Source organism: Nicotiana sylvestris, chromosome 3 (genome assembly GCF_000393655.2).
Source record: "Nicotiana sylvestris chromosome 3, ASM39365v2, whole genome shotgun sequence".
NCBI lineage: Eukaryota > Viridiplantae > Streptophyta > Magnoliopsida > Solanales > Solanaceae > Nicotiana > Nicotiana sylvestris.
This window is the reverse complement of record NC_091059.1, coordinates 33,413,697-33,437,061: the sequence shown is the minus strand read 5'-3', so window position 1 is coordinate 33,437,061 and position 23,365 is coordinate 33,413,697. Positions and strand designations below refer to the sequence as shown.

Here is a 23,365-nt window from a genome sequence, read left to right as displayed (position 1 = left end):
TATTATTTGTTCCAAAAATAAGTATATATATAATCCAAAAAAAAATTCAAAAGAAAGTTCAAAATTCAAAAAGATAAAATAGATAAATAAAAATCCGAAAACATTTTGATTCTTCTTTAGAAATTCAAAATTCAAAAAAAAACATTTTAGAAGCCTTTCTCATATTGAAGGTAAAATTCCGAAAATATTTTCTTCTTTTCTTTAGAATTCAAAAAAAAAAAAAAATCCAAAAAATATTAGTCCTTCTTTTAAAAAGAAAATCAATCAAAAAATAATATTTCCTTGCTTCTTTTAAAGTAGTTCTTTTAAACGAAAATTCAAAAAAAGAGTTAGTTCATCTGCTTATTATTATTTGCCTACTTATTCTTATTTGACCGAACTACGCGGGTTTGATTCTCACCGGATGTGAGATACGTAGGCAACCCTCATCGGGTCCAACCCCACCTTCTCAAAAAAAGAAGGAATGTTTTATGTTTTTCGTTAAGTTGTTTGTTTGTTATGAATGAAAAATAATAGTCTATTTGATTGTTGTGAAAAAAGAATAATAAAAAAAAATAGAAATGGAAAAGAGTCTTCTCAAAAATAGTTTATTCGGCCGAACTACGCGGGTTTGATTCTCACCGGATGTGAGATACGTAGGCAACCCTCATCGGGTCCAACCCCACCTTCTCAAAAAGAAGGAATGTTTTATGTTTTTCGTTAATTCGTTTGTTTGTTATAAATGAAAATAATGAAATAATAGTCTAATAATGATTGTTGTGAAAAAAGAATAATAATAATAATAATAATAAAAAAAAATAGAAATGGAAAAGGGTTTTCTCAATAATAGTTTATTTGCCCGAACTACGCGGGTTTGATTCTCACCGGATGTGAGATACGTAGGCAACCCTCATCGGGTCCAACCCCCAATTTTGCAAAAAATGTCCTAAATAAATCGGGTGATGTCCAACTCCACCTTTTTCTAAAATAACAAATAATAAAAACATATCAAAATTTTAATTTTGTCATAAGTAAGTCGGGTGGTGCTGTTTTGTCAAAAATAGCCGAATGTTCCCGAAAGGGACGCCGGAAGGCTGACTTTGCATAAAACGACCACTTTTGGGTCATGTTTAAGATTTGGTCCAGTTGACCCACACAGCCTTCAAAATCTTCGTCCCCGAGGCGCTGAAGGGCCGTGTTTACAACGCCAAGTCTTTTATTAATTTGAAAAGAAAAAAAATCAAAGAGTCAGCGGTCAGGGGAATGCCGTCTTTTGTCATAATAAGCCGAGCCAGCTTCGGCCGCGTCTTAAACCGTTCTTGTCGAGATAGCCTTAGAGTATCTTTCAGTTGTCGAAAGGTTATTTTCGTAAAAGAATGGACAAATTTGTAAAGTGTCATAAAATAATCCTCCCCGGCCTCAAAATTTATATGAAATTTGGAAGGGGCCACATTTGCAAAAAATAACCGTCTGGTTGCATTAGCAAATGGAAGAAGGAAGTTGGCCATTTTGTTTTTGAAGTTTGTAAAACTTTTGATTAAAATAGGCGGGTTGTTTGATTTTCAAGTTTGTAGGTCATCTTTAAACCTTTGAAACCCAGTTTGTTTTAATATGAAAGTGAAAAGAAAAAATGTTCATTATTGTTTATTTTATTGGCACGAACAACGCAAGGTCTGATTCATGCGGGGTCATGATACGTAGGCAATCTCCATAAGATTCGACCACAACAAGAAATGAAAAAGAGAATGAAAAAGAAGGAAAAAGCGAAAGAATTTTTTTTTTTTTTTTTTGAAAAAAAGAAAGAAAAACATCGAAAAAAGGAAAAGAAAAACAAAGGTAAATAAATAAATAAATAAATATATACATAGGTATATTGATAATAATAAGGACCGACTGAGTCCATTCTAACATATTTGATTTTGAATTGTGAAGAAAATTGAGGTGGTTGGTTTGTGCCTCAAAGAAAAATGACAACTAACGTCGAAGCTGTTACAAGTGCTCCAGAGACTCAGAGTGGGAAGGTTCCTCGTCATGAGTCACAATTTGCGACACAACAAGAGCAGTACCACTCTCCTGAGTACCACTCGTACTCGTTTGATCTTGCTGCAAAAACTGAGAAGCCTGCCCGAAAGATGGTACAGGAAGAAATGACCCGAAGAGTGAAAAGCTTAGAACAATGGTTGGAAAACATGCAAGGGTTGGCAGGCCAAAAGAGTGTTGCCTTCAAAGATCTATGTATGTTCCCCGATGTCCACTTGCCGCCTGGTTTCAAGACTCCAAAATTTGAAAAGTACGATGGACATGGAGATCCCATAGCCCACCTGAAAAGGTATTGCAATCAACTGAGAGGGGCAGGAAGAAATGAAAAATTATTGATGGCTTATTTTGTGGAAAGCCTTACGGGAGTAGCCTCCGAATGGTTTATGGATCAAGACACGTCTCGCTGGTATGTCTGGGATGACATGGCACAGGCCTTTGTCAGACAGTTCCAATACAACATCGACATTCCCCCAGACCGCATGTCCCTTTCAAACCTGCAGAAGAAACCAAGTGAAAGTTTCAGGGAATATGCCATAAAATGGAGAGAGCAAGCAGCTCGAGTTAAGCCACCCATGGATGACCACGAGCTAATTACTGTCTTCCTTCAAGCGCAAGAGCCAGATTACTTTCAAAACATGGTGTCCGCAGTTGGCAAAACCTTCTCGGAAGCAATCAAGATTGGAGAAATGGTAGAGAATGGTCTTGAGACAGGCAAAATTATAAGTCAAGCTGTTCTTAAGGCCGCAACTCAGGCTGTCCGGGTTGAGTCAGATAATCTTAGCGGCACAAATGAGGAGATTGAAGAAATCATGATGACATCAGGGCCTAGAAGAGGTCCCAGGAGTACATCTCGAAGGTATGAGCAGCCTCCTCAGATTTTCTATGGCTCCCCTGAGCAGTATTATCCACCTCAGGACGCTCAATACTCTGTCGCTCCACCTCAATATGTTGTCCAGCCACCAAAGCACCCCAGGAGGCGAGCACGAGCATCACAAAATCTCCAGAAGTCTCCACAAAATTTTCGGGTGCCCTATAACCCACAGCCAAGCCAGTGGTATAAAGGTGAACAAAGGCTGAAAGATAATTTTACACCAATAGGAGAGTCCTATGAAAGCTTATTTGAGAAATTAAAGAATCATGACATGATTGCACCTATTCCTCCAAATCGTGTGGACCCACGTGCAAGAAGCTTTGACCCTTCTAAAAGGTGTGAATACCATTCCAATGTCCAGGGGCACAATGTTGAAAGCTGTCGGGATTTGAAAAGAGAAATAGAAAGAATGATCCAAGAAGGGCGGATTGTGATTAATAACAGTGACATGGAGCACTCGAACCTCCTCGAGAACTTGCCTGCGGAGGTTGATGAGGTTGAAGCTGGTAATATTGATGCAAGGCTCAGTGGCTAAAATGCCAATTTTGATAAAGTGGGAGGACGTTTTGTTCCTTGGTCAGCAAGAGAGAAGCTTGTGGTGGCTTATTTTGTTGTCATTTCTGTTGTCCGGATTATTAAGGTTGTAATTTGGATTTTGTCCTGTGTCAAACCTTCTTATCTTTCCATTTTGTCATAGCAATTTGTTTAAATTTTGTCCAGTTTGTGTTAGGATTTTATTCTGGTTGTTTTGTTTGTTTTTTTATTCAAACCATTTCGCCGGTAGTCTAATGCAAAATCCGGTCTTTGATTATTCCCAGTCATCTTTTTGTTTAGCCGTGTTATCATTTCGTTCAATGCCGATTCTAGGGACATGACATGCGCACACACTTTGGGCCTAGTCTTTAAAGTTAATCATAAAACCCTGGAAAGGCGACCAGACCATTTAAAAAAAATAAGGACGGTTTGAGATTATTCAGAGCTCGAGTCATGTGAAACTGGGGCAAGTAAAATATGAAGAAAAACCGTTAAAACCAAGATTCGCCAAATTGGCATGAAGGGTGTTCATGATAATGAGAGTATCGCCCAGCGGTGTTTAGAAGTGACAAATGAACAAACAGATATTGAATATAATTATCAAGTCTAGCACCATCGGAAGAGACTATAAATCTATTGTTTAATTGTGTTGTTTGCACTTGGCATGTCTTGAAGACTGGAATGACGAAGGCATTTTGTTCTGCTACCCAAACACTTTATCCTTCGTTACCCCTTTTGAGCTTTATTTATTTTCTTTCATACCCCTCGTTCGGAATTAGTAGCAACGAATAAAATACGCGAGCATGGCAGGTAAGAGAAAAGAAAGAAAAGAAAATAACAAAATGGAAAAGAAGAATAAAAGAAAAAAGAGAGAAAGAAAAACGACAAAAAGAAAGGAGAAATGAAAAGAGAAAAGAAAAGAAAGATGATAACAAAAAGAACAAAAGAAAGTCAAATGAAAAGAGGAATTGGGAACTACGTTTGACCTGATTCCTCAAAGAGGATACGTAGGCGCTTCACGGCTCGGTCATAGTTTTGAAAAATGAAAAAAAACAATCAAGATATCCCCAAGCAAGAAACTGGGGCAAAAGTTGCGTTTGTTGTAAATAAATCTAATTCCGAAGGTTGTAATTAATAACCCAAAATCGATTCATTTTTGAGCCTTTAATACCCTTTCTTTCTAGCCCTATCCAAAAACCCACATTACGGTCCAAAGAAAGACCTTCCGATCAGTCTTCAAAAGATGCCAAGTCAGACAAATGAAGAGTCTTACCGGCGAACATAACATTCTGTTCCACAGCAGAAAGGACTCTAATCTCCAACAGAAAGAGTCATACCAGAAACACTCCAAAATCCCCAGCTGGAGAGAGATATAAAACGAGAGAGTCTTATTGGTGAAAACCTTCACAGGCACCATAAGGCGATGAAAGCTGAGAGAAAACCAAAATGAGAGAGGCTTGATAGTGAAAACCCTTCGGGCAATACAAGTCGAATAAGAGTGAGAATCAGATGGGGAATCGCCAATTGAAGATCTTGAAAGAGGATTGACGGTAAAGGATAGGCCTCATATACATGTCATGGCCATTAGAGTCGGCATCTGCATTTGATAGGGTTTTTATTTATAGTTTCTTTTGTTAAAAGAGTCATGTTTTTTCCTTTGTCTTTTTATTTTGTTCCCTTTCATCTTTTTCCTTTCATAGAAAAATCCCCAATAGAGTCTGTCTGGTCAGAACAAGTATGAAGTGACTTCGAATAGGCCATCAGCTTTCCAAAAATGAGATCTGACTAGTACATCCAAGGGGTATAGTCAGCAGGGAACAAACGCGAGGCCAGTGTCAATACAGATATCCCCAGCAAAAGGGAATTGACAGAAGGATTGACAAGCGTTATAAACCTCAAGGCCAAGGCCCATGGACAAAGCAAGGAAAGCAGTGAGCATGATTTGGCGAAATCCGTACTAGACTAAAAGGTCGGGGAAATGCCAGTTTCCGAGCTATGCCACAAAAGAAGAGGGATATCCCCATCAGAAAGGGATTGTACCCAGCAAATAAAATCGTCCCCAACAAGTTGTGCAACGCAAAGCAAGGAAGGAAAAGAGGAAAAGCCATCCCGTTGGGAGTATCACAACCAACCACCATGTTTTAAACTAACAATTTTGTTTGATTTGAAACAGGTAAGGGAAATGACATTGAGGCAGAAACGCATGCCACAAGGGATATTATCAAACTGGGGCAGAAAATTTTCCTTCCATTTAGAAAATTTTCTGGAAGTCAGGTACCCCCAGCTGATAACATTTTACCCCCCAACAGGTAAGTAAATCAAGGGAGGTAGTCTTTGAAGGAAGAAGCTATGCAAAAACAAAACAAAAAAGGAATAAAAAAAAGAATAATAATAAAAATAGGGAAGGTAGAAAAGGAAAATTCATCCCAACCCCCAGCAAGTATTCGAGGTAAGACATTTTCAAGTCTTAAAAATATTTTGGGTTAATCCGCCCTCAAATAGGATCTGTCGGGTTCATCCGCCCTCAAATAGGATATGTTGGGTTCATCCGCCCTCAAATAGGATCTGTTGGGTTAATCCGCCCTCAAATAGGATCTGTCGGGTTCATCCGCCCTCAAATAGGATATGTCGGGTTCATCCGCCCTCAAATAGGATATGTTGGGTTCATCCGCCCTCAAATAGGATCTGTTGGGTTAATCCGCCCTCAAATAGGATCTGTTGGGTTAATCCGCCCTCAAATAGGATCTGTCGGGTTCATCCGCCCTCAAATAGGATATGTCGGGTTCATCCGCCCTCAAATAGGATATGTTGGGTTCATCCGCCCTCAAATAGGATCTGTTGGGTTAATCCGCCCTCAAATAGGATCTGTCGGGTTCATCCGCCCTCAAATAGGATATGTCGGGTTCATCCGCCCTCAAATAGGATCTGTTGGGTCCATCCGCCCTCAAATAGGATCTGTTGGGTTCATCCGCCCTCAAATAGGATCTGTCGGGTTCATCCGCCCTCAAATAGGATATGTCGGGTTCATCCGCCCTCAAATAGGATCTGTTGGGTTCATCCGCCCTCAAATAGGATCTGTTGGTTTCAGTCTTTTTAGTTTTAAAACCAGGCGCCCATCTGTATAACGAGAGGAATACTTTTATGTCTTAGTTTAAACAGGCGCCCACCTGAATAACAAGAGGAATACTTTTATCTGTGCATTTCATATTTTAGGCGCCCACCTATATAACAAGGGAATACATTTTGTGTCTTTACCCATAGGAGATGCATTTCCTCCTAAGTTTTAGTTTACCCATAGGAGATGCATTTCCTCCTAGGTTTGTTTAGTTTCACCCATAGGAGATGCATTTCCTCCTAAGTTTGAGTTTTACCCATAGGAGACGCATTTCCTCCTAAGTTTAAGTGTTACCCATAGGAGACGCATTTCCTCCTAAGTTTAAGTTTTACCCATAGGAGACGCATTTCCTCCTAAGTTTAAGTTTTACCCCCTAGGAGACGTATTTCCTCCTAAGTTCATTTTAGTTTCACCCGTAGGAGATGCATTTCCTCCTAAGTGGTTGTTAAAGAAAAAAACTCCTAAGATAACCAAAAACAAAAATGACCTAGTCTGATGAACCTTCTCCTAGGATCAAAATCTTAGTCTGACGAATTTTTCTCCTAAGATAGAGACCTAGTCTGACGAACCTTCTCCTAGGATCAAAATCTCAGTCTGATGAATCTTTCTCCTGAGATACCAAAAACAAAAAATCTTAGTCTGATGAATCTTTCTCCTAAGATACCAAAAAGAAAAGACCTAGTCTGATGAACCTTCTCCTAGGATCAAAATCTTAGTCTGATGAATTTTTCTCCTAAGATAGAGACCTAGTCTGATGAACCTTCTCCTAGGATCAAAATCTCAGTCTGATGAATCTTTCTCCTGAGATAACAAACAAAAAATGACCTAGTCTGATGAACTTTCTCCTAGGATCAAAATCTTAGTCTGATGAATCTTTCTCCTAAGATAACCAAAAACAAAAAAAAATAGAGACCTAGTCTGACGAACCTTCTCCTAGGATCAAAATCTTAGTCTGATGAATTTTTCTCCTAAGATAGAGACCTAGTCTGATGAACCTTCTCCTAGGATCAAAATCTTAGTCTGATGAATCTTTCTCCTGAGATAACAAACAAAAAATGACCTAGTCTGATGAACTTTCTCCTAGGATCAAAATCTTAGTCTGATGAATCTTTCTCCTAAGATAACCAAAAACAAAAAAAATGATGACCTAGTCTGACGAACCTTCTCCTAGGATCAAAATCTTAGTCTGATGAATCTTTCTCCTAAGATAACAAACAAAAAATGACCTAGTCTGATGAATTTTCTCCTAGGATCAAAATCTTAGTCCGATGAATTTTTCTCCTAAGATAGAGACCTAGTCTTACGAACCTTCTCCTAGGATCAAAATCTTAGTCTGATGAATCTTTCTCCTAAGATAACCAAAAATCAAAATCTTAGTCCGACGAACCTTCTCCTAGGATCAAAATCTTAGTCCGACGAATTTTTCTCCTAAGATAGAGACCTAGTCTGACGAACCTTCTCCTAGGATCAAAATCTTAGTCTGATGAATTTTTCTCCTAAGATAACCAAAAATCAAAATCTTAGTCCGATGAATCTTTCTCCTAAGATGCTAAAAAAAAACATTTTTGAAAAAAAAAGAAGAAAAAAAAAAGAAAGAAAAAGAGTCATTTTCCTAAATCCAGGCGCCCACCTGTATAACGAGAGGCATACATTTCAGTCTTTTATTTTAAGTGTCGAAGTTGGGAGCCCGCCCAGATAATAGAGGCATACTTTCAGTCTTTACTTTTCAGGTGTAGAAATTGGGAGCCCGCCCAGATAACAGAGGAATACGTTTCAGTCATTGAAGTTAGGCGCCCACCTGTATAACAAGGGAATACATCCTAATCTAGTGTTTAGTTCACTCTCAGCACTGCATCAGTAGTATCAGTGGGCTACGATTTTGCTAACGACTCACAAACCTTCCCAGTACAAACTGGGTTAGGAAATTTTGTTTGTTTTGTTTGTTTTGATTGTCAGGGGCCTGCCTGTAGAGCAAAAGATTGTTATATGTCAAAGATTGAAGAAGTTAGGGGTCCGCCTGCAGAACAGCGGGATCGTTCAAAGTCAGGCCGTAACCCATTGGAAGGCAGAAAGCCACAACAAAAATCCCCAGCACTCAATCCAAGATAGAAGAACAAGAATCTCGCCCCAAGAATGCGAGTCAACAGTCTGAGAGGGTCAACAAAAGCTAGTCACAAAAAGAAAAAGAAAAAAAAAGAAGAAAAAGGAAAAAAGAGAAAAATGAATGAATCCGAAGCACGGATGAGGAGAGCAAATGTGATCTGCTCAAGAACTAGCGCCTACAACTAGCAAGTATCAAGGTTCAAATCCAAAGTCTGTATGAAGCACCATTCAAGACTCAAGACCAAGTTTCAGAAGACTTAAGAGATAGGAATCCTTGTAACTAGTAGCTGATAGGCTTAGTTAGTCTTTTTCAGTTTTCATTTTTGTTGTAATGACAGGACCGCGGACCGGAACCTCAACGGAACGGAACCTCGATCGGCTCTTCACCTCGGTACACTCTACCATCTCTCTCATTCCCGAACTACACGTGGCCTGATTCCTGTATAACCAAGGATATGTAGGCAGCTCAGATACCAGGGCTCGGTCACATTCCCTCCCTTTCCTGAAGTGTAGTCCGTCCAAGTAATGGTCGGGTCAAAAACACGGCTAGTCGTTCTTTGTCGGAAAACTCTTCGTGTTTCCAGTCAAAGAGGGGCAGCTGTAAGCACGTGATTTTTGACCCTCCCCGAGAATTTTCACATTTTTAGCGTGAATATGTGAAATTGGGTCTAGAATAGCTATTTTAACTATTTTTACTTTATTTCAAAGAAAAAAGAAAATCACAAAAAAATATAAATATAATTTTAGTTTATGTATTTCTCATAAACTTGAAAAATACAAAAATTTGCACTTTATTTTTGTACTTTGTATAATTTCGAAAATTACAAAAAAAAATATAAATAAAACATAGTTCTATTAAGGTTTTATAGTCATTTTAACTTTGAAAAATACAAAAATATTACGTCATATTTTTGTCTTTATTAAAGAACGAAAATTACAAAAAAATAGCTTTATTAATATTCTATAATTATTTTAACTTTGAAAAATACAAAAAATATTACTTCATATTTTTATTACAAAAAATAAGTTTTATTAATATTTTGTAGCTATTTTAAATCTTGAAAAATATTTAAAAGATATAATTTTGTTTAAATACCAGTCTTATTTTTGGTAGTTATTTTGCTTACATAGGACTAGTTAAGCAACGTGTTCCTATTTCTCGGGTCCGGGCAAAAGAATAATATTCGGGTTCAAACTACCCGGTTTTAGGCCTAATTTTCGGACCTAGCCCATAATAAACCGTGTCCAGGACACATGGGGAACCCCACCACGCGTGGGGGACATAAGCCTCGAACCCCACCATGCGTGGGGCTCATTTTTTGGGGCAAACCCATACAAATGCACGAGACTTGGACTGGAAAAAGGGGGAACTTTTTTTTTTTTAATTTTGAAAAAAGGAGGACTGTAGCCTCGTCTTCTTCTTTCAGAAGAAACCAAACAAGGGACTATTGTTCATTTAGCTTCTTCTTCAGCAAACTCTACCAAGACCCACGAAGAAAAAAACCCTACAGCCCTCGTCGTCACCTCCGTTAAACCACCCAAACGACTGTTCCTCCATCCTCTTTAAAAAACCAAAGAGAACCCTACTTCCCCGCGTCGCATCCCCGGTCCGGAAAACGACCAAACCAGTCGCCCTCACGTCCAAAAACCAGTTCAACACCACCACCAACGACGCCCAGCTCCATCACACCCGTCGCAACCCAAAAACCAGTCGCGATGCCACTCCCTCACGTCCGAACGACCATCGCTTCCATCCTCCATTAAATCCGGCGAGTAATGCTGCTTCGCCTTTGCCGTCACTGCCCCCAGCTTCACTCCCTCATCATCAAACAACCTCTCCTCCTCAGCCAACAAGCCCTACTGCTCGTCAACCCTACTGCTGTCACCATTGTTGCGTTGTTCGAGCAACAGCCACTGCTGCTGTGGTTTGGGTTCATCACTGCCCGTCGACGCTACATCCAAACCACCAGCCCCCGGCCATTTCTTCTCCCTCGTCGTAACAAAAAAAATTAGTCCGACGATCCTCCATTGAATCCGGCCCTCGCTGCTGTTCCGTTCAGCTCCCCCACGCCCAAATGACCGCCTGGAAAAGTCAGTTGTAGCCATGACTCATTGTTAGTCCGTTCGTGTTCGAGTTTCTGGCGCGAGCTATTCCGTCCGAGCTTCGATAACCTTTTCTATGGTTTCCCGGTCGCGGTTGTTCGTTGAAGTCGATGTTGAGGTTCGGTCCATGGCTCCATGCATTTCTGTTTATTCAGGTTAGTTAAGCCTCGATGTATTGGATTAAAGAAATTTTACGTTCAATGTTTGAAGTTGCAATATATCAATTGATATGATAATTTTCTGCTTATGTTTTACCGTATGCATTTTAGTTCATTTTTGTGTTATGTTATTATTGATTACTTGATGTCATTTGATTTAGTTGTATCAGTAGTCCCAAGATTAGTATTGTTATTATTTACGTTCAATGTGTTATGTTATTATTGTCTTAGTTTATTTGGACAAAATTAGTATTAGTACCTGTTGTTACTACGCCCGAAACACTCATTCGCCTAACTTCTTTTATTAAATCTTGACAAGTTATGAGATTTTAGTTGTACGGAGGCCGTAAGTTTTAGTATTGTTAAAGGCGTAGAAATGGCATCCTTTAAAAATAAATAAATAATTACAAAAAAATGAATAAAAATAATAATAAAAATAAATAAAATGAGACGAGCCTCGTCGGAAAAAATGTACAAATTGCGGGACCCTCACAAAATATATGTATTAAATACTTAGATTCCGGGACGGGCCGTTTAGCAAGTTTCACGGCCCTACCCAAAATAATAATGCGCTAGTTGCTTTAGGCGCGCCTTTAATAATGTTATCTCCCTAAACTCGGGTGCACATTTATGTGACCCAAATCCAAATCTCAACGGAGTCGAAATATGTCTCTAGTCACGGGCGCATTGATTGTGGCGTGGCCCGAGATGCATTTCCATGACGTTGCAAATTCTTTAAAAAATAAGAATGAGATGAGCCTCGCCGAATAAAAATACAAATTGCGGGGCCCTCAGTAAATACTTGTTTAAAATTACTTAGAATTCAGGAGGGTCGTTTAGCGAATTTCGCGGCCTCCGCAAAAAATAATAACGCGATAGTCTCTTTAGGCGCGTGTTTAATAATTTACTTTCTTAAGCTCGGGTGTGCATTTCATGCGACCCAAATCCAAATCTCAAAACATCAAATAAAATGCGTTCCGGATTGTGGGTGCATTTCATGTGACGCAGTCCAAAGACGTGTTTTAAGCGATGTTCACATTCTCCTAAAAACAATAATACTAAAGCGGTTAAAAGATAAATTTGCACATAAGTTCACAGTGTATTAAAAATCAGATAAATAAGCCAAATATAACAGTTGAGCGACCGTGCTAGAACCACAGAACTCGGGAATGCCTAACACCTTCTCCCGGGTTAACAGAATTCCTTATCTAGATTTCTGGTACGCAGACTGTAATATAGAGTCATTATTTTCCTCGATTCAGGATTAAAATTGGTGACTTGGGACACCGTAAATCTCCCAAGTGGCGACTCTGAAATAAACAAATAAATCCCGTTTCGATTGTCCTTTAATTGGAAAAAACTCCCCTGCGCCCCTCGGGCGCGGAAAAAGGAGGTGTGACACTGCCTAACAACTAGCATAAAAATAAATCACGTATTTTTAGAACCACAAAATTAAATCTAATTGTAATTACCATTTTCAAGGTAAACAATGAATGAAACAAATAAATGAAGTATTCTCCTTTATCTTTATCCTTTCCTTTATAATTCATACTTAATATGTAAGAACGAGAAGGTTATAAATTAGCTCTTCCCAACCTATTTATTGGTTTGTTAAACATTTGAATATTAGTAAAAGATCACCACATAAATCTTTCATAATCATGCGAAGCGCGACAAATTTACTAGTTTGATTATATTTGCTGAACTTTAGCATTCTTAGGAGCTCTTACAATAAGACTATACATCCACAAGAATATCAATAGTTTGGTTCAATATGCAAAAAAAGGCAAATTATAAAAATTCTCTTTTCATTTTATTTAGCTTCAAAGATTTTTATATGATTCTGAACAAAAAAAGCAAATGGTCATTATCTGAAGAAATACTGGCAGAGAAGAGATTTATTAAAAAAATAAAAATAGGAGCAGAATATTACCTCATCAAAATTTCTTCTAAATGGGAGAAAGCTAAAATGGTCAGCTTTCAGTTGTTGAACGTTGACAATATTATAATTACTGGACATAGCAGCACCAACATCAACAGAAAGTTCATCCCTATGACTATGAGAATTAGGATTTATATTATTCATTTCCTTAGAAGAAGAAGAAAGAAGAAGAAGAAGAAGACAAGAAGGAGAAAAAGGATGAGAAAGAGGTCTGAAATTATTTAAAAAGTGGGTACAAGTTAAAAAAATTTTAAAAAATGGGTATAGATTAAATGGTGGCGGCTAAATAGGGCTCCCCGTGCAATTTAAAGGTTTAAAGATGCGACTAAACTTAAAAGCTTATTTGGGCTATTTGTGCACTCCCTCAAGTTGCAAATGGTAGTACGGCCGATGAGGGCTGAAAAGTTTGGGCTCTGTTTGGGCCAATGAGGCTAAAATTGCAAATTGGGCTCCCTCCAATTCTGACCCAACGATCTATATATCAAGCCCAGCAACCCAAGCGTAGAAGCTTCTGGAGGCAGACGATAACCGCTTCTAAACAAGATGTATATAATGAGAGAGAGAATCCTCGAAATTTCTTTCTTTGTTAACACAAACAGGAAAAAGCATCTGTGAAAAAAACCGATCTCAACATACCAGGTACTATTTCTCAATAAATAATCATTTTCGTTTTGTCAATAATTATTATGTTCGGTTTATTGTATCAATTCTTAGAACTTTTTCTTATGGCTAGCCGAGTTTTTTCTTTGCTTTCTAGTATTCATTGCAATTCTTTTCGTACATTTGTTATCGGTTATCGATATGATTTTTTTTTCTACCTCGTTGTGCGAAAAGAATATTATATCGGGCTGGAAGGCCAATATTCTGGTTTTCGGTTCGATTACAGGCCTTATTTATTGATTTTATATGTATAAAATTTGTAAATTCGGAAAAAATATGTAAAGGTTAATGTAAACTAGTTTTTTTCAGAATATAAGGAAATGTATAAATTGGTTATAATTGTTATTATAATTTAAATGATCTTTTTTTCTGTTTTGCGGATTCACCTTGCAATATATTTGTTATATTTATCAGAATAACATATGTGTATTCCGAAACTGTGTAGAAGTTTTAGATATTTACAAAATATAATTGAGGAAACATGCTGTAAGAAAATTTCATTTTTGACTCTCCAAAGAAAATTTTGTGAAAAAGATGGAACAAAGAGCAGTGTTTTCAATCCATTTGGTTCTTTGTTTTTTCCTTGGGTTATAGGGTCAAATCTTTAGCTTTTGTCTTCTGTATTATTTTCTTGAATAAATTTCTGGGATGTGGTGAATAGTGAATTTCATTGATTTATAAGGATTTATATTATGGGAAGTATCTCCATTTGTTTTTGGCTAGAGTATGGTGTTGAAGAATTTCTTTCCAGAAAAAAGAAAGAGAAAAATGCAATAGGAAGAAGGAAAAAATGTATTTTGGTCCTTGTTTTATTATTTCCTGTTAGTTTTGGTTGTTTGTAATGTCTGAGTTTGCAGACAGGTGAAAGTATGAGGGGAAGAAGCTGCAGCTACAGTCCTAGTCCACACAGAGGTTACAGCAAGAGATGTCGTAGCCCTAGCCCGAGGGGTCGCTATGGTGGTCGTCTGAGTGATCCCCCTACTAGTCTCTTGGTTCGCAACCTTTGCCGTGATTGCAGGTTAGTTCAGATGGCATCCTCTGTCTCATAAGTTGGAACCATTGATACTTTCATATGTTATCTAATCTCCAAATGAGAACATTCCTTTTTTCATTTTTGGGTTTGGGGGTGGCGGTTGGGGAAGAGCTAGGGAGAGAAGAGAAAAAGAAAGTGCAGCTACTAGCAGATAGGAAGAAATTAAGAAAATGTGATTAATTGAGAGAATGAGCTCCTTATGGTCTTGTTAGAGATTAATATATGTTAGTAGAAAATGTGAAGAACTTTCAGTGTCAAAGAACCTGAATTTCTGAATTTGGATGGAGATGGGTCTGCATGGAGTGACATGGATGGTGAGGATTCATATACTTCACGGCAACTATCTTGGGAATTGGAACTGAGGAGTAGTCAGTCTCTGTAACATATACTGCTGTCAACTAGAAAAATGGCATGTTTTAATATCATGATGGAAATGCTCCTTATTATATGGATAAAAGCATGGTTGTTGCAGCTGCAAGTAATCTATGGATTATAATTGCTCATACAAGGTCTGCATAAGTTCTCTGATCCCATAGATTGTGGCACTGGATCTTCTTATTCACAAATACATTATTGTGGGATTTGCAAACTCTATGTTGTCGTATTTATGACTAAATATTTTGTGAGGTAGTATATGATTGGCTATGTTGTGAGGTGTCGATGGGTGTGTTGGAGGATCCGACACGGGTTAGCTGTTTTGGAGAGCCCATGTGACATAGATTATTGGTCAAGTATTGTGGGAAGGGGTATAGAAATGCATAATCCAGCATAGTTTTCCCTTGAAGGGAACCTTGGAGCAACGGTAAAGTTGTCTTCGTGTGACCTATAGTGATGGGTTCGAGCCGTGGAAGTAGCCACTAATGCTTGCATTAGGGTAGGCTGTCTACATCACGCCCCCTAGGAGTGCAGCCTTTTCCCGGGAGTCTGCGTAAATACGGGATGCTTTGTACACCGAGTAGCCATGCCATTCTCCGGATTAATCTCATTTTTTTTCTTCCTTAGAAGGGGACTAGTTTTGGACTTGCATCTCCAAAATCCATCAATGGTTACCGATATGTAATAATCGGGTTTGTCAAACTATTATCTTTCACTATTATCAACTTTTCTCTTTTGGTTATGCACAATTTTATTTCATACTAAAAGGTGGAAATGTCTACATAACTGCTCCTGTCTCCTTCTTTGTTGTGCTGGATGTGAGGTTTTTATTCGTGGAGAGAGTTCTTTCTAATCATATGCTTTCCTGTTTGTTCACTCCTCTCTGCCTTTATTTTCCTCGCACTTATTGGTAAGATATTGTGGCTTAAAGCTAAATTTAGCATCAGTAATGCGGTATTATCTGAAGAAGAATTCTGTCAGAAGTCCTATATTTTCTGTCTCTGTATCTAGATTATGACTGCACTACCTTGAACTTAATGGTAGATGATAGGTACTTAAACAGCCTTCTCTTGGACCTCGCCAGTGTTTGAACCATCAACTATTGGAATAATCACTTGTTCTAAAAATTGTGCCCACATTAGTCTGCCAATAAGCACAATGAGAAAACGAACACTCTATGTGAGAGTTAAAACATCTAAAAAGGTTTTGGCCATTTTCACCAGCTGATTTGTTGTTTGTTCATAGTACTTTCTAGAGGTATAAAAAGCATGAAGGGCAAGAGAAAGGGAAGTTAAGCGATTAGTCATGGAGATAAAAATAGAGTAGTGAGCAGATGACGTAATTGAGTAATGACATAATTCTAAAGTGATTATCCAGTTGTGAGTCATATGGTTGGCTTGTCGATTGCATGACCTCAGCTTTACCTCCTGATTCATTTTATGGTCTGGTTTCAGAATATGTTACTGCGCTCGGATTGCATTGTCCAATCCTTTTTATTTTTGAAGTACAGCTTGTGCATATTATGGTTCATATTTTAATTTTATCTTAACCAGAAAACTTAACTCTTTATCATTTGTTTGAAATATTCACAATGATATATGTTTCACAGGCCTGAAGATCTTCGAGGGCCGTTTGGCGAGTTTGGTCCCATTAAGGATATTTATTTGCCACGAGATTATTACACTGGGTAAGCTTTACCTTAATTGTGTCAGTTCATGATTGCTTTGCTGAATGAAAACCTACTCTCTAACGGTGATGCACACATGACGAAGAGAATGTGGACTGATTGCCTGGCCTTGTTTGTATGCTTGGGTCTTTATTTTTTCCATCAGTTATTTTATGTCTATCTGGTTTTCTCATTGAAAGTGTTGAAGACACGAGTGAAGTAATAAGAGTTATGTCAAGTTGATCATAATGTACATGAAGATTGAAGGAAGTTGGGTATGAATACAATTATGAAGATATTCAAGTGTTGAAGGATTTGAAGTCTAAAAACATTGTTTCTCACAAGGTTAGCAGTCATGAAATTGCTTTCCTTGAATTCCTATTGTGTGACCATCCAAAAAGGTTATTATCTTTTTGCTTGAGGTGGAACAGAACTGTGTGTTTGGTTTTTGGCAGATACATGCTTTTTGCAAATATTATGCAATGGTTAACCATATCTCTGTCTGCTTATATGTCTCTTGACTCCATTCATGTCAAATGCTGCAGGGAGCCACGTGGCTTTGGTTTTGTGCAGTACTTGGACCCTGCTGATGCTGCAGATGCCAAATATGAGATGGATGGCCAGGTTCTACTTGGGCGGGAGATCACTGTTGTGTTTGCCGAGGAAAACAGGAAGAAGCCTTCAGAGATGAGAGCGAGAGAGCATTCGAGGTAACTCATTCCTTGCCTTATCTACTGTTGGATGACCATGACACTTGTCAATATTCAGCTTGATTGATCACTCTGTCAGCTTTGTGTCAGTTTAGATTCTGGAAATTGTTGATTTTGATTACCGTTCATCCTAATGGGTAAAACCCTTTTCTTCAGGGGTCGGGGAAGTTCCCAGCTCTCATATTCTCGATCTCCACGGTATAGGCGGTCCTATTCTCGATCACCGCGGTATGCTCGGACTTATTCTCGAAGCCCTGACTACTATTCGCCGCCTCCCAGGAGAAGATATTACTCAAGGTAGTGACAACCATGATTCCTAGCTTAGCAATATGGTTTTCCTTTTGATGGTGGTTGGACAAATATATAACCTGTGCTGTACTGATATGTCCGTGTATGCTTTCTGGTACAGAGAGAGGTCTTGCTCAAGATCTCCTTATGGCTCTAGGAGCAGAAGCCCAGTAAGGAGTAGGAGCAGGAGCAGGAGCTGGAGTAGAAGCTGTAGCTTCGATGATGGCTATTATTACTCTAGATAATAAGCTCTCTCTAGCGGTATTGCTGTGTTATCCTTGTACTGCGACTGTAGTCTTTTTACTGAACTCTTTGGGTTTTGGACTTGTGGAGCACCTTGTGATATTGCCGATAGTTGGAGATCAGACTCCATTAGTTCAGTAACTGAGCCTGGCTTGGTTGTGCGTGACTGACTTTTCTTCATTGTAAATTTCCGTGCTCGTATATTGTCCTGTTTGTTGAAGATTCTCTTAATTCGCGAGCTATTCATTATTATAGCTGTGGCCAGTATTGACGTAATTAGTGGGGAGGATGTTCATGTTTTGCACTTCATATGTTGATTCGATCATTTGAATAAAATATTAGGCCCACCCCAAAGAAGCAAAAAAGAATGTCGAAATAGTGTAGGCTCTCGGTTTTTGGATTGGTAATTGAAAATAGTTAATGTTTGTGAAGCGATTGAATAATAACTATTATTTGATGTGGAGAAAAAATTTGGATAAAAATGCCTCTTAACCGAAACGAAAAAGATTCAGCATATGATGCTGGAAATGGAACTCCGACATGTGAAATCTCAACATATTATTTTAAAATTTCAGTATATTATAAATTTCAGCACATTATGATTTTCATATGTAAAAAGTTTGAATATATGTTGGATTTTTTCGGATTTTAGTTGGGGGTATTTTTGTTTAAACTTTGTTTTTGCATGAAAAAAGGGTAAAATTTTGCTTAATTTTAAAATTATGGTTTATTTTTACTGAACAATTATAAATCAGGTTCATTCAGAATTTCTTCCAAGAATATAATATAGTAATAATGGAACCACATCCCATTATGATCGCTCCAATTTTCGCGTACTTTTTTCCTTGGGTCATTGATCTAGCTTAAATAATGTTCTGTTCGGACAGTTCATATTATTTTGTATAATAGTAATAAACCGAATTGACATGATAATACTCAAGGATCATCTCCAGTATGTTAGCAAAATAGCAAAATATGGGGATGAAATAATCCGGCTTCGATAGTGTAATCACTATCCTTAAGGAATTTAAGCTTCCCATTTGGTTGCTGCGGGGATAATAGCAGAATTTCTCCAGGATTTTACAAAGCCACTGAAATTCGAGTTTCAGCAATTAACTCGAATTTCCTACAATAACAGAATATTCGTGAGTGGTAGAAGTAAGTAGAACAGAAAGAGATGAAAATCTGAACTTGTATTTCGTTTTGGAGATGATTCGGGTATTTATAATACTTCTAGGATTCTGTTGGAATTAACACACTCATTTCTTCACGAACATGCACCTTTTAAGAAGAGAAAGTTTAGGAAATACCCATGGGGCGGAAAATATTTACCCGCCCCTACCCGTTGCCTTTTTTCCTACCCATTTTTTTAAATCCAGCGAAATGAAATCAAATTAAGTTACTACTATGAGCCATGCCAATTCAAGGCAAACCAAGCTAACCCAAACCAAATCAAGCCAAGCTAAGCCAAGTCAATTTAAGTGAAGCTAAGCCAAATCAAGTTAAACTAAGTCAAATGGGTAAAAGAAGTTGGGATGGGTGGGTAGGTAAGGGTAATTAGTTTTAATTGGTTTTTTCTCCTTACGTCTAAAGTGTGTCCCTAGGTCTAAGATCTGTCAAAAGTCCTCAAAATAACGTTTTTATATGTATTTATACCAAGTAGGGTTGGGCCCAGACAAAAACACCTTCTCCCGTGCGAAATAGGACTCTGGCTCTATAAATGTTGTACAGCCGCGCCGCACCCTGCGGCGCGCTAATGGAGTTTATTAGCAGCCTCAACTTTTCGCATCAGGCGGCATTTTTACACTGCTGCGCCGCGCCTTGCAGCGCGGCAGTGTAATTTTTTCAGAGTGAACTTATTTCATCCTCTTTTCACATCCGGACTTGGTACACGACCTCCGAACACGATCCCGGCTTAATGTCTTGGGCTTTTACTCAGACTTCAAATCTCAAAATCACTTGAATTCATTCCATAACGCCTACATAGATCGAAATAACTCCTACAAGGCATAAAACACATATTAGTGCAAAACACTAGCGATTAAAGCTCAAACTCAATTAATGTACAGTAACTTAGAGTGTAATAAGCGACTAAAATACACAATTATAGCCTATCATCAACACCCCACACTTAAACCATTGCTCGTCCTCGAGCAATCAAACTACACTTTATATAGACACAACCTTTTTAAGCAATTCTCCTAATTCATCACACCAAGAATATTTAAAATAGACTAAGCACAAGAGTGTAACATCTTAACCTCAAGATTTGACTCACAAGTACCACATATTATTCACAACTCACTCACTTACTCTAACATCGAGGTCAATGACATTACATTTCCTTCATGAATCAAGTGCCCTCACACAACAAAAGAGAGTAGTTCTACACAATAAAATTTAAGAACACTTAGGAACTCAAGATAGAAAGAATTCACTCACTCTCAGAAATAACATTTATATGCCACAAAAGATGCACCATAGGCTTGCTCGTAGTGTACTACTCTACTAATCGAGCTCATTCAGTCTAAGATCAAGTAGGACTTTATTTGGCTGTAATGTAGGCTGCGGGACGGGTAGGTTACATTTAAATATAATAGTGACTACACTTCCCTAAGCACTTTAATACATACACTTTAATTTTGAAAACCCCACACTTATGTCAAACCATAACTCCACCTTCACATCAATATACATTAACTCCCCACTTCTTTAAGCACAATTACATCAAGAGTCACCACTATCAAAGAATTCTTTTCACAGCAATACAACTATTTTTTCTTTTCAATTTATGTGGCTCTAACTTTTTCAAAACAGTGCACCTTTCTCCTTATTTCATTAGTTCCACTCAAAAGCCAAACCAAGCACCCCACACTTTAACTTTTACAAAGTTCATAACAATTCAAGTGCTCATGAGAGGTGAAAAGGTTCAAATAGATGGTTAATTCAAACAAATGGGAAAGGCTTATAATGTGGTTGCCAAAGAAATAGGATTATAGACTCAAAGGGGTTAATTATGATACATAACAATTAGGCGGGGAATATATATATATGGCTCAACAAAGAAATGCCTATATCACTTCCAAGACTGAACAAAACTACTATTTCACTTTGCAAACACATGGGGCAAGTTCTAGACATCAAATGCAATGCACAGAATAATACAAAACTTTACACACACATGGCACATAACTCACTCAGGATTGGACTCATCAAGACACTCTAGTCAAAACAGTTAAGCAAAGTTAAGATCGTACAATTTAAGGTACTTATACAAGAGTCAAAAACTGAGCCTAAGCGTCACCACCAAAGTACTCACTATTCTCAAGGCATAACAAAGTTAGAAGATATTGCTTCAATTTAAAGCATAGCACAAGTTTTCCAAGTTCTAAAAAAAAATAAAAACTAACTATACCCGGTTCAAACAAAACCCTTGAAAAAGAACCGCTGCACAAAGAAAAGCCAAGGGAAAATTGCTACACTACCTACAAAGAAATTTTTTTTGTCCTTTTTCTTTAGACTTAAGTCCCTCAAGAAAGCTGTCTAGGAGATCCTTCGTCGGGGAAAGTCCAATTTTCTTCTTTTTTTTTGACAAAAACTACTACACTAAAAATGAGTACTACAACTAAGATAAGATAGCACAAAATCTCACCCAAACAATCTCCTTACCCCACACTTAAAATTGTGCAATATCCTCAATGCACACTGAAAATAACAAGAGGGTAAAAGAGACTCCCTGGTAGGCCAAAGGCTGAAGAATTAGCAGCTCACGGGATACTCAGACTTCTCCCAGGTATGATCCCTTGTGCGGGTACCTCACACTTAGTTACAACCACCTGCTCTCTTTTGCACATGCCTATTGGCTTTGACTCCATGCCCGTACTCCTACAAAACACAAAAATAATACTACAAAAAAAAATCAACACAATAAAATAAGAAAATAAATAAAAGGAAAAGAAAAAAAACGTAGAATTGGGTTGCCTCCCAACAAGCGCTTGATTTAACGTCGCGGCACGACGCCATCACTTTCACCACTTTTGCTTCCACTTTGAAAATATGAATTGTGCCCCCAATTTTGCATCAATTTTTCTGTCACGTTCTTGGGGCGGTGGTACAAAAATAAAGGAACAAAGTAATAGATATCGCATCTTGCACTTCTTGCCCTTTAAATGAGGGATGTCGTTTTGTCTCCTTGGCATCACAAATTTCAGAATATAAACACTTTGTTCCTCATCCATTGACTCCTCCATATGCTCGATTGGATCAATTCTCATGTCACCAACTAAACATAATGTTGAAAAGTGTTTAGAATGAGGTCCAATACACTCCAGCTCCAAAATTGCATTATTTTTGACATCCCCAATTTTGCACTCTTCGTCAACCTTTGCATTATTAATAATTTGGTCAAATAGTTGGGATTCCTCTTTTTGCTCCATAAGTTGACCAGTATCCACAAAAATTAGTTGTAGGGCATCAGACGCCTCAACCTTTTTATTCAATTGAACCTGCATGTCATGGATATCTAAGCCAAATTGGTCTATCTCTTGCCTGAGCTCAGTTCTTCCTTCTATCAGTTGTTTTGCCATATTTGAAAGACCATCACGGAGAAACTCATGAGATTTTATTAGTTAAGCTTGTTCCTCTAGCCAAGATTCGCTCATCATATCTGCTACTTCAAAATTATTTTCTGGTGGGAACTCACTCTCTTCAGCCACTTCCTCCGCCTCGGCCTTAATTCTCATGATTGCTGCACTAATTCTTTGTATAGCCTTTCGATTTTCATCTTGTTGCTCGGTTACTTGCCTCATCATCATGTCATGTTGCTCGACTACTTGCCTCATCATGTCCATAATACGAGCCATGCTTTCTGTATCCTCCACTTCCTTGCTCCTATCAAACTCATAAACATTATTAGAAACATTATAATAAGAGCTCTGAGAAGGATAATAAGAATTAGGACAACCATCTCAATGGCCATCTTGACCACCATATATATTACAAATATTCCACTCAAAAGATTGAGATTGTGCGCACAACTCGCTCCCGGGAACATTCTGACAATTTTTCCACCAGTGAGGTCCTCCACAATATGGACAAGGATCATCATAATAAGAATAACCAATATTTGACCAATTATCATTCCAAGATGCCATGTTAACAAAGATAGTAAATATTAACCTAAGATAAAAATTAAAAAAAAAAACTTGAATAGACAAAGAGTAAAAATCTAATCTAGCAGTCTAGTTAATTTCTAAGTCCCCGGCAACGGCGCCAAAAACTTGTTACTCCCAAACGCACACGCAAGTATACGTGGTCGACAAGTAATATAGGATTGTAAGTCCAGACATTGTACCCACAGGGACTTGTGATTAACTATCAACTAAATTAAACCAAACAATTAATTTATTCAAGCGAATCCTAAAGTATGAATATTTTACTAAAATTAATCTAAAGTAACAAATTAAGAGATCAAAGAAAACAAGTTGACAAATTACAGAGATGAATTCAATGTGACTGAATATTCTAGAGCTATGGGTTAGCTAAC

At 38.0% G+C, this 23,365-nt stretch overlaps 1 protein-coding gene across 1 annotated transcript; it reads left to right on the top strand.

Moving 5' to 3' along the window:
- Positions 1 to 13,404: 13,404 nt before the first annotated feature.
- Positions 13,405 to 18,072, top strand: LOC104210891 (serine/arginine-rich SC35-like splicing factor SCL33). The gene is made up of 6 exons (XM_009759855.2): positions 13,405 to 13,484; positions 14,363 to 14,523; positions 16,523 to 16,600; positions 17,125 to 17,289; positions 17,446 to 17,586; positions 17,699 to 18,072. The coding sequence occupies exons 2-6, from the start codon at positions 14,375 to 14,377 to the stop codon at positions 17,820 to 17,822; spliced, it is 657 nt and encodes a 218-aa protein (XP_009758157.1). The 5' UTR covers positions 13,405 to 13,484; positions 14,363 to 14,374; the 3' UTR covers positions 17,823 to 18,072.
- The last annotated feature ends 5,293 nt before the right edge of the window (positions 18,073 to 23,365 follow it).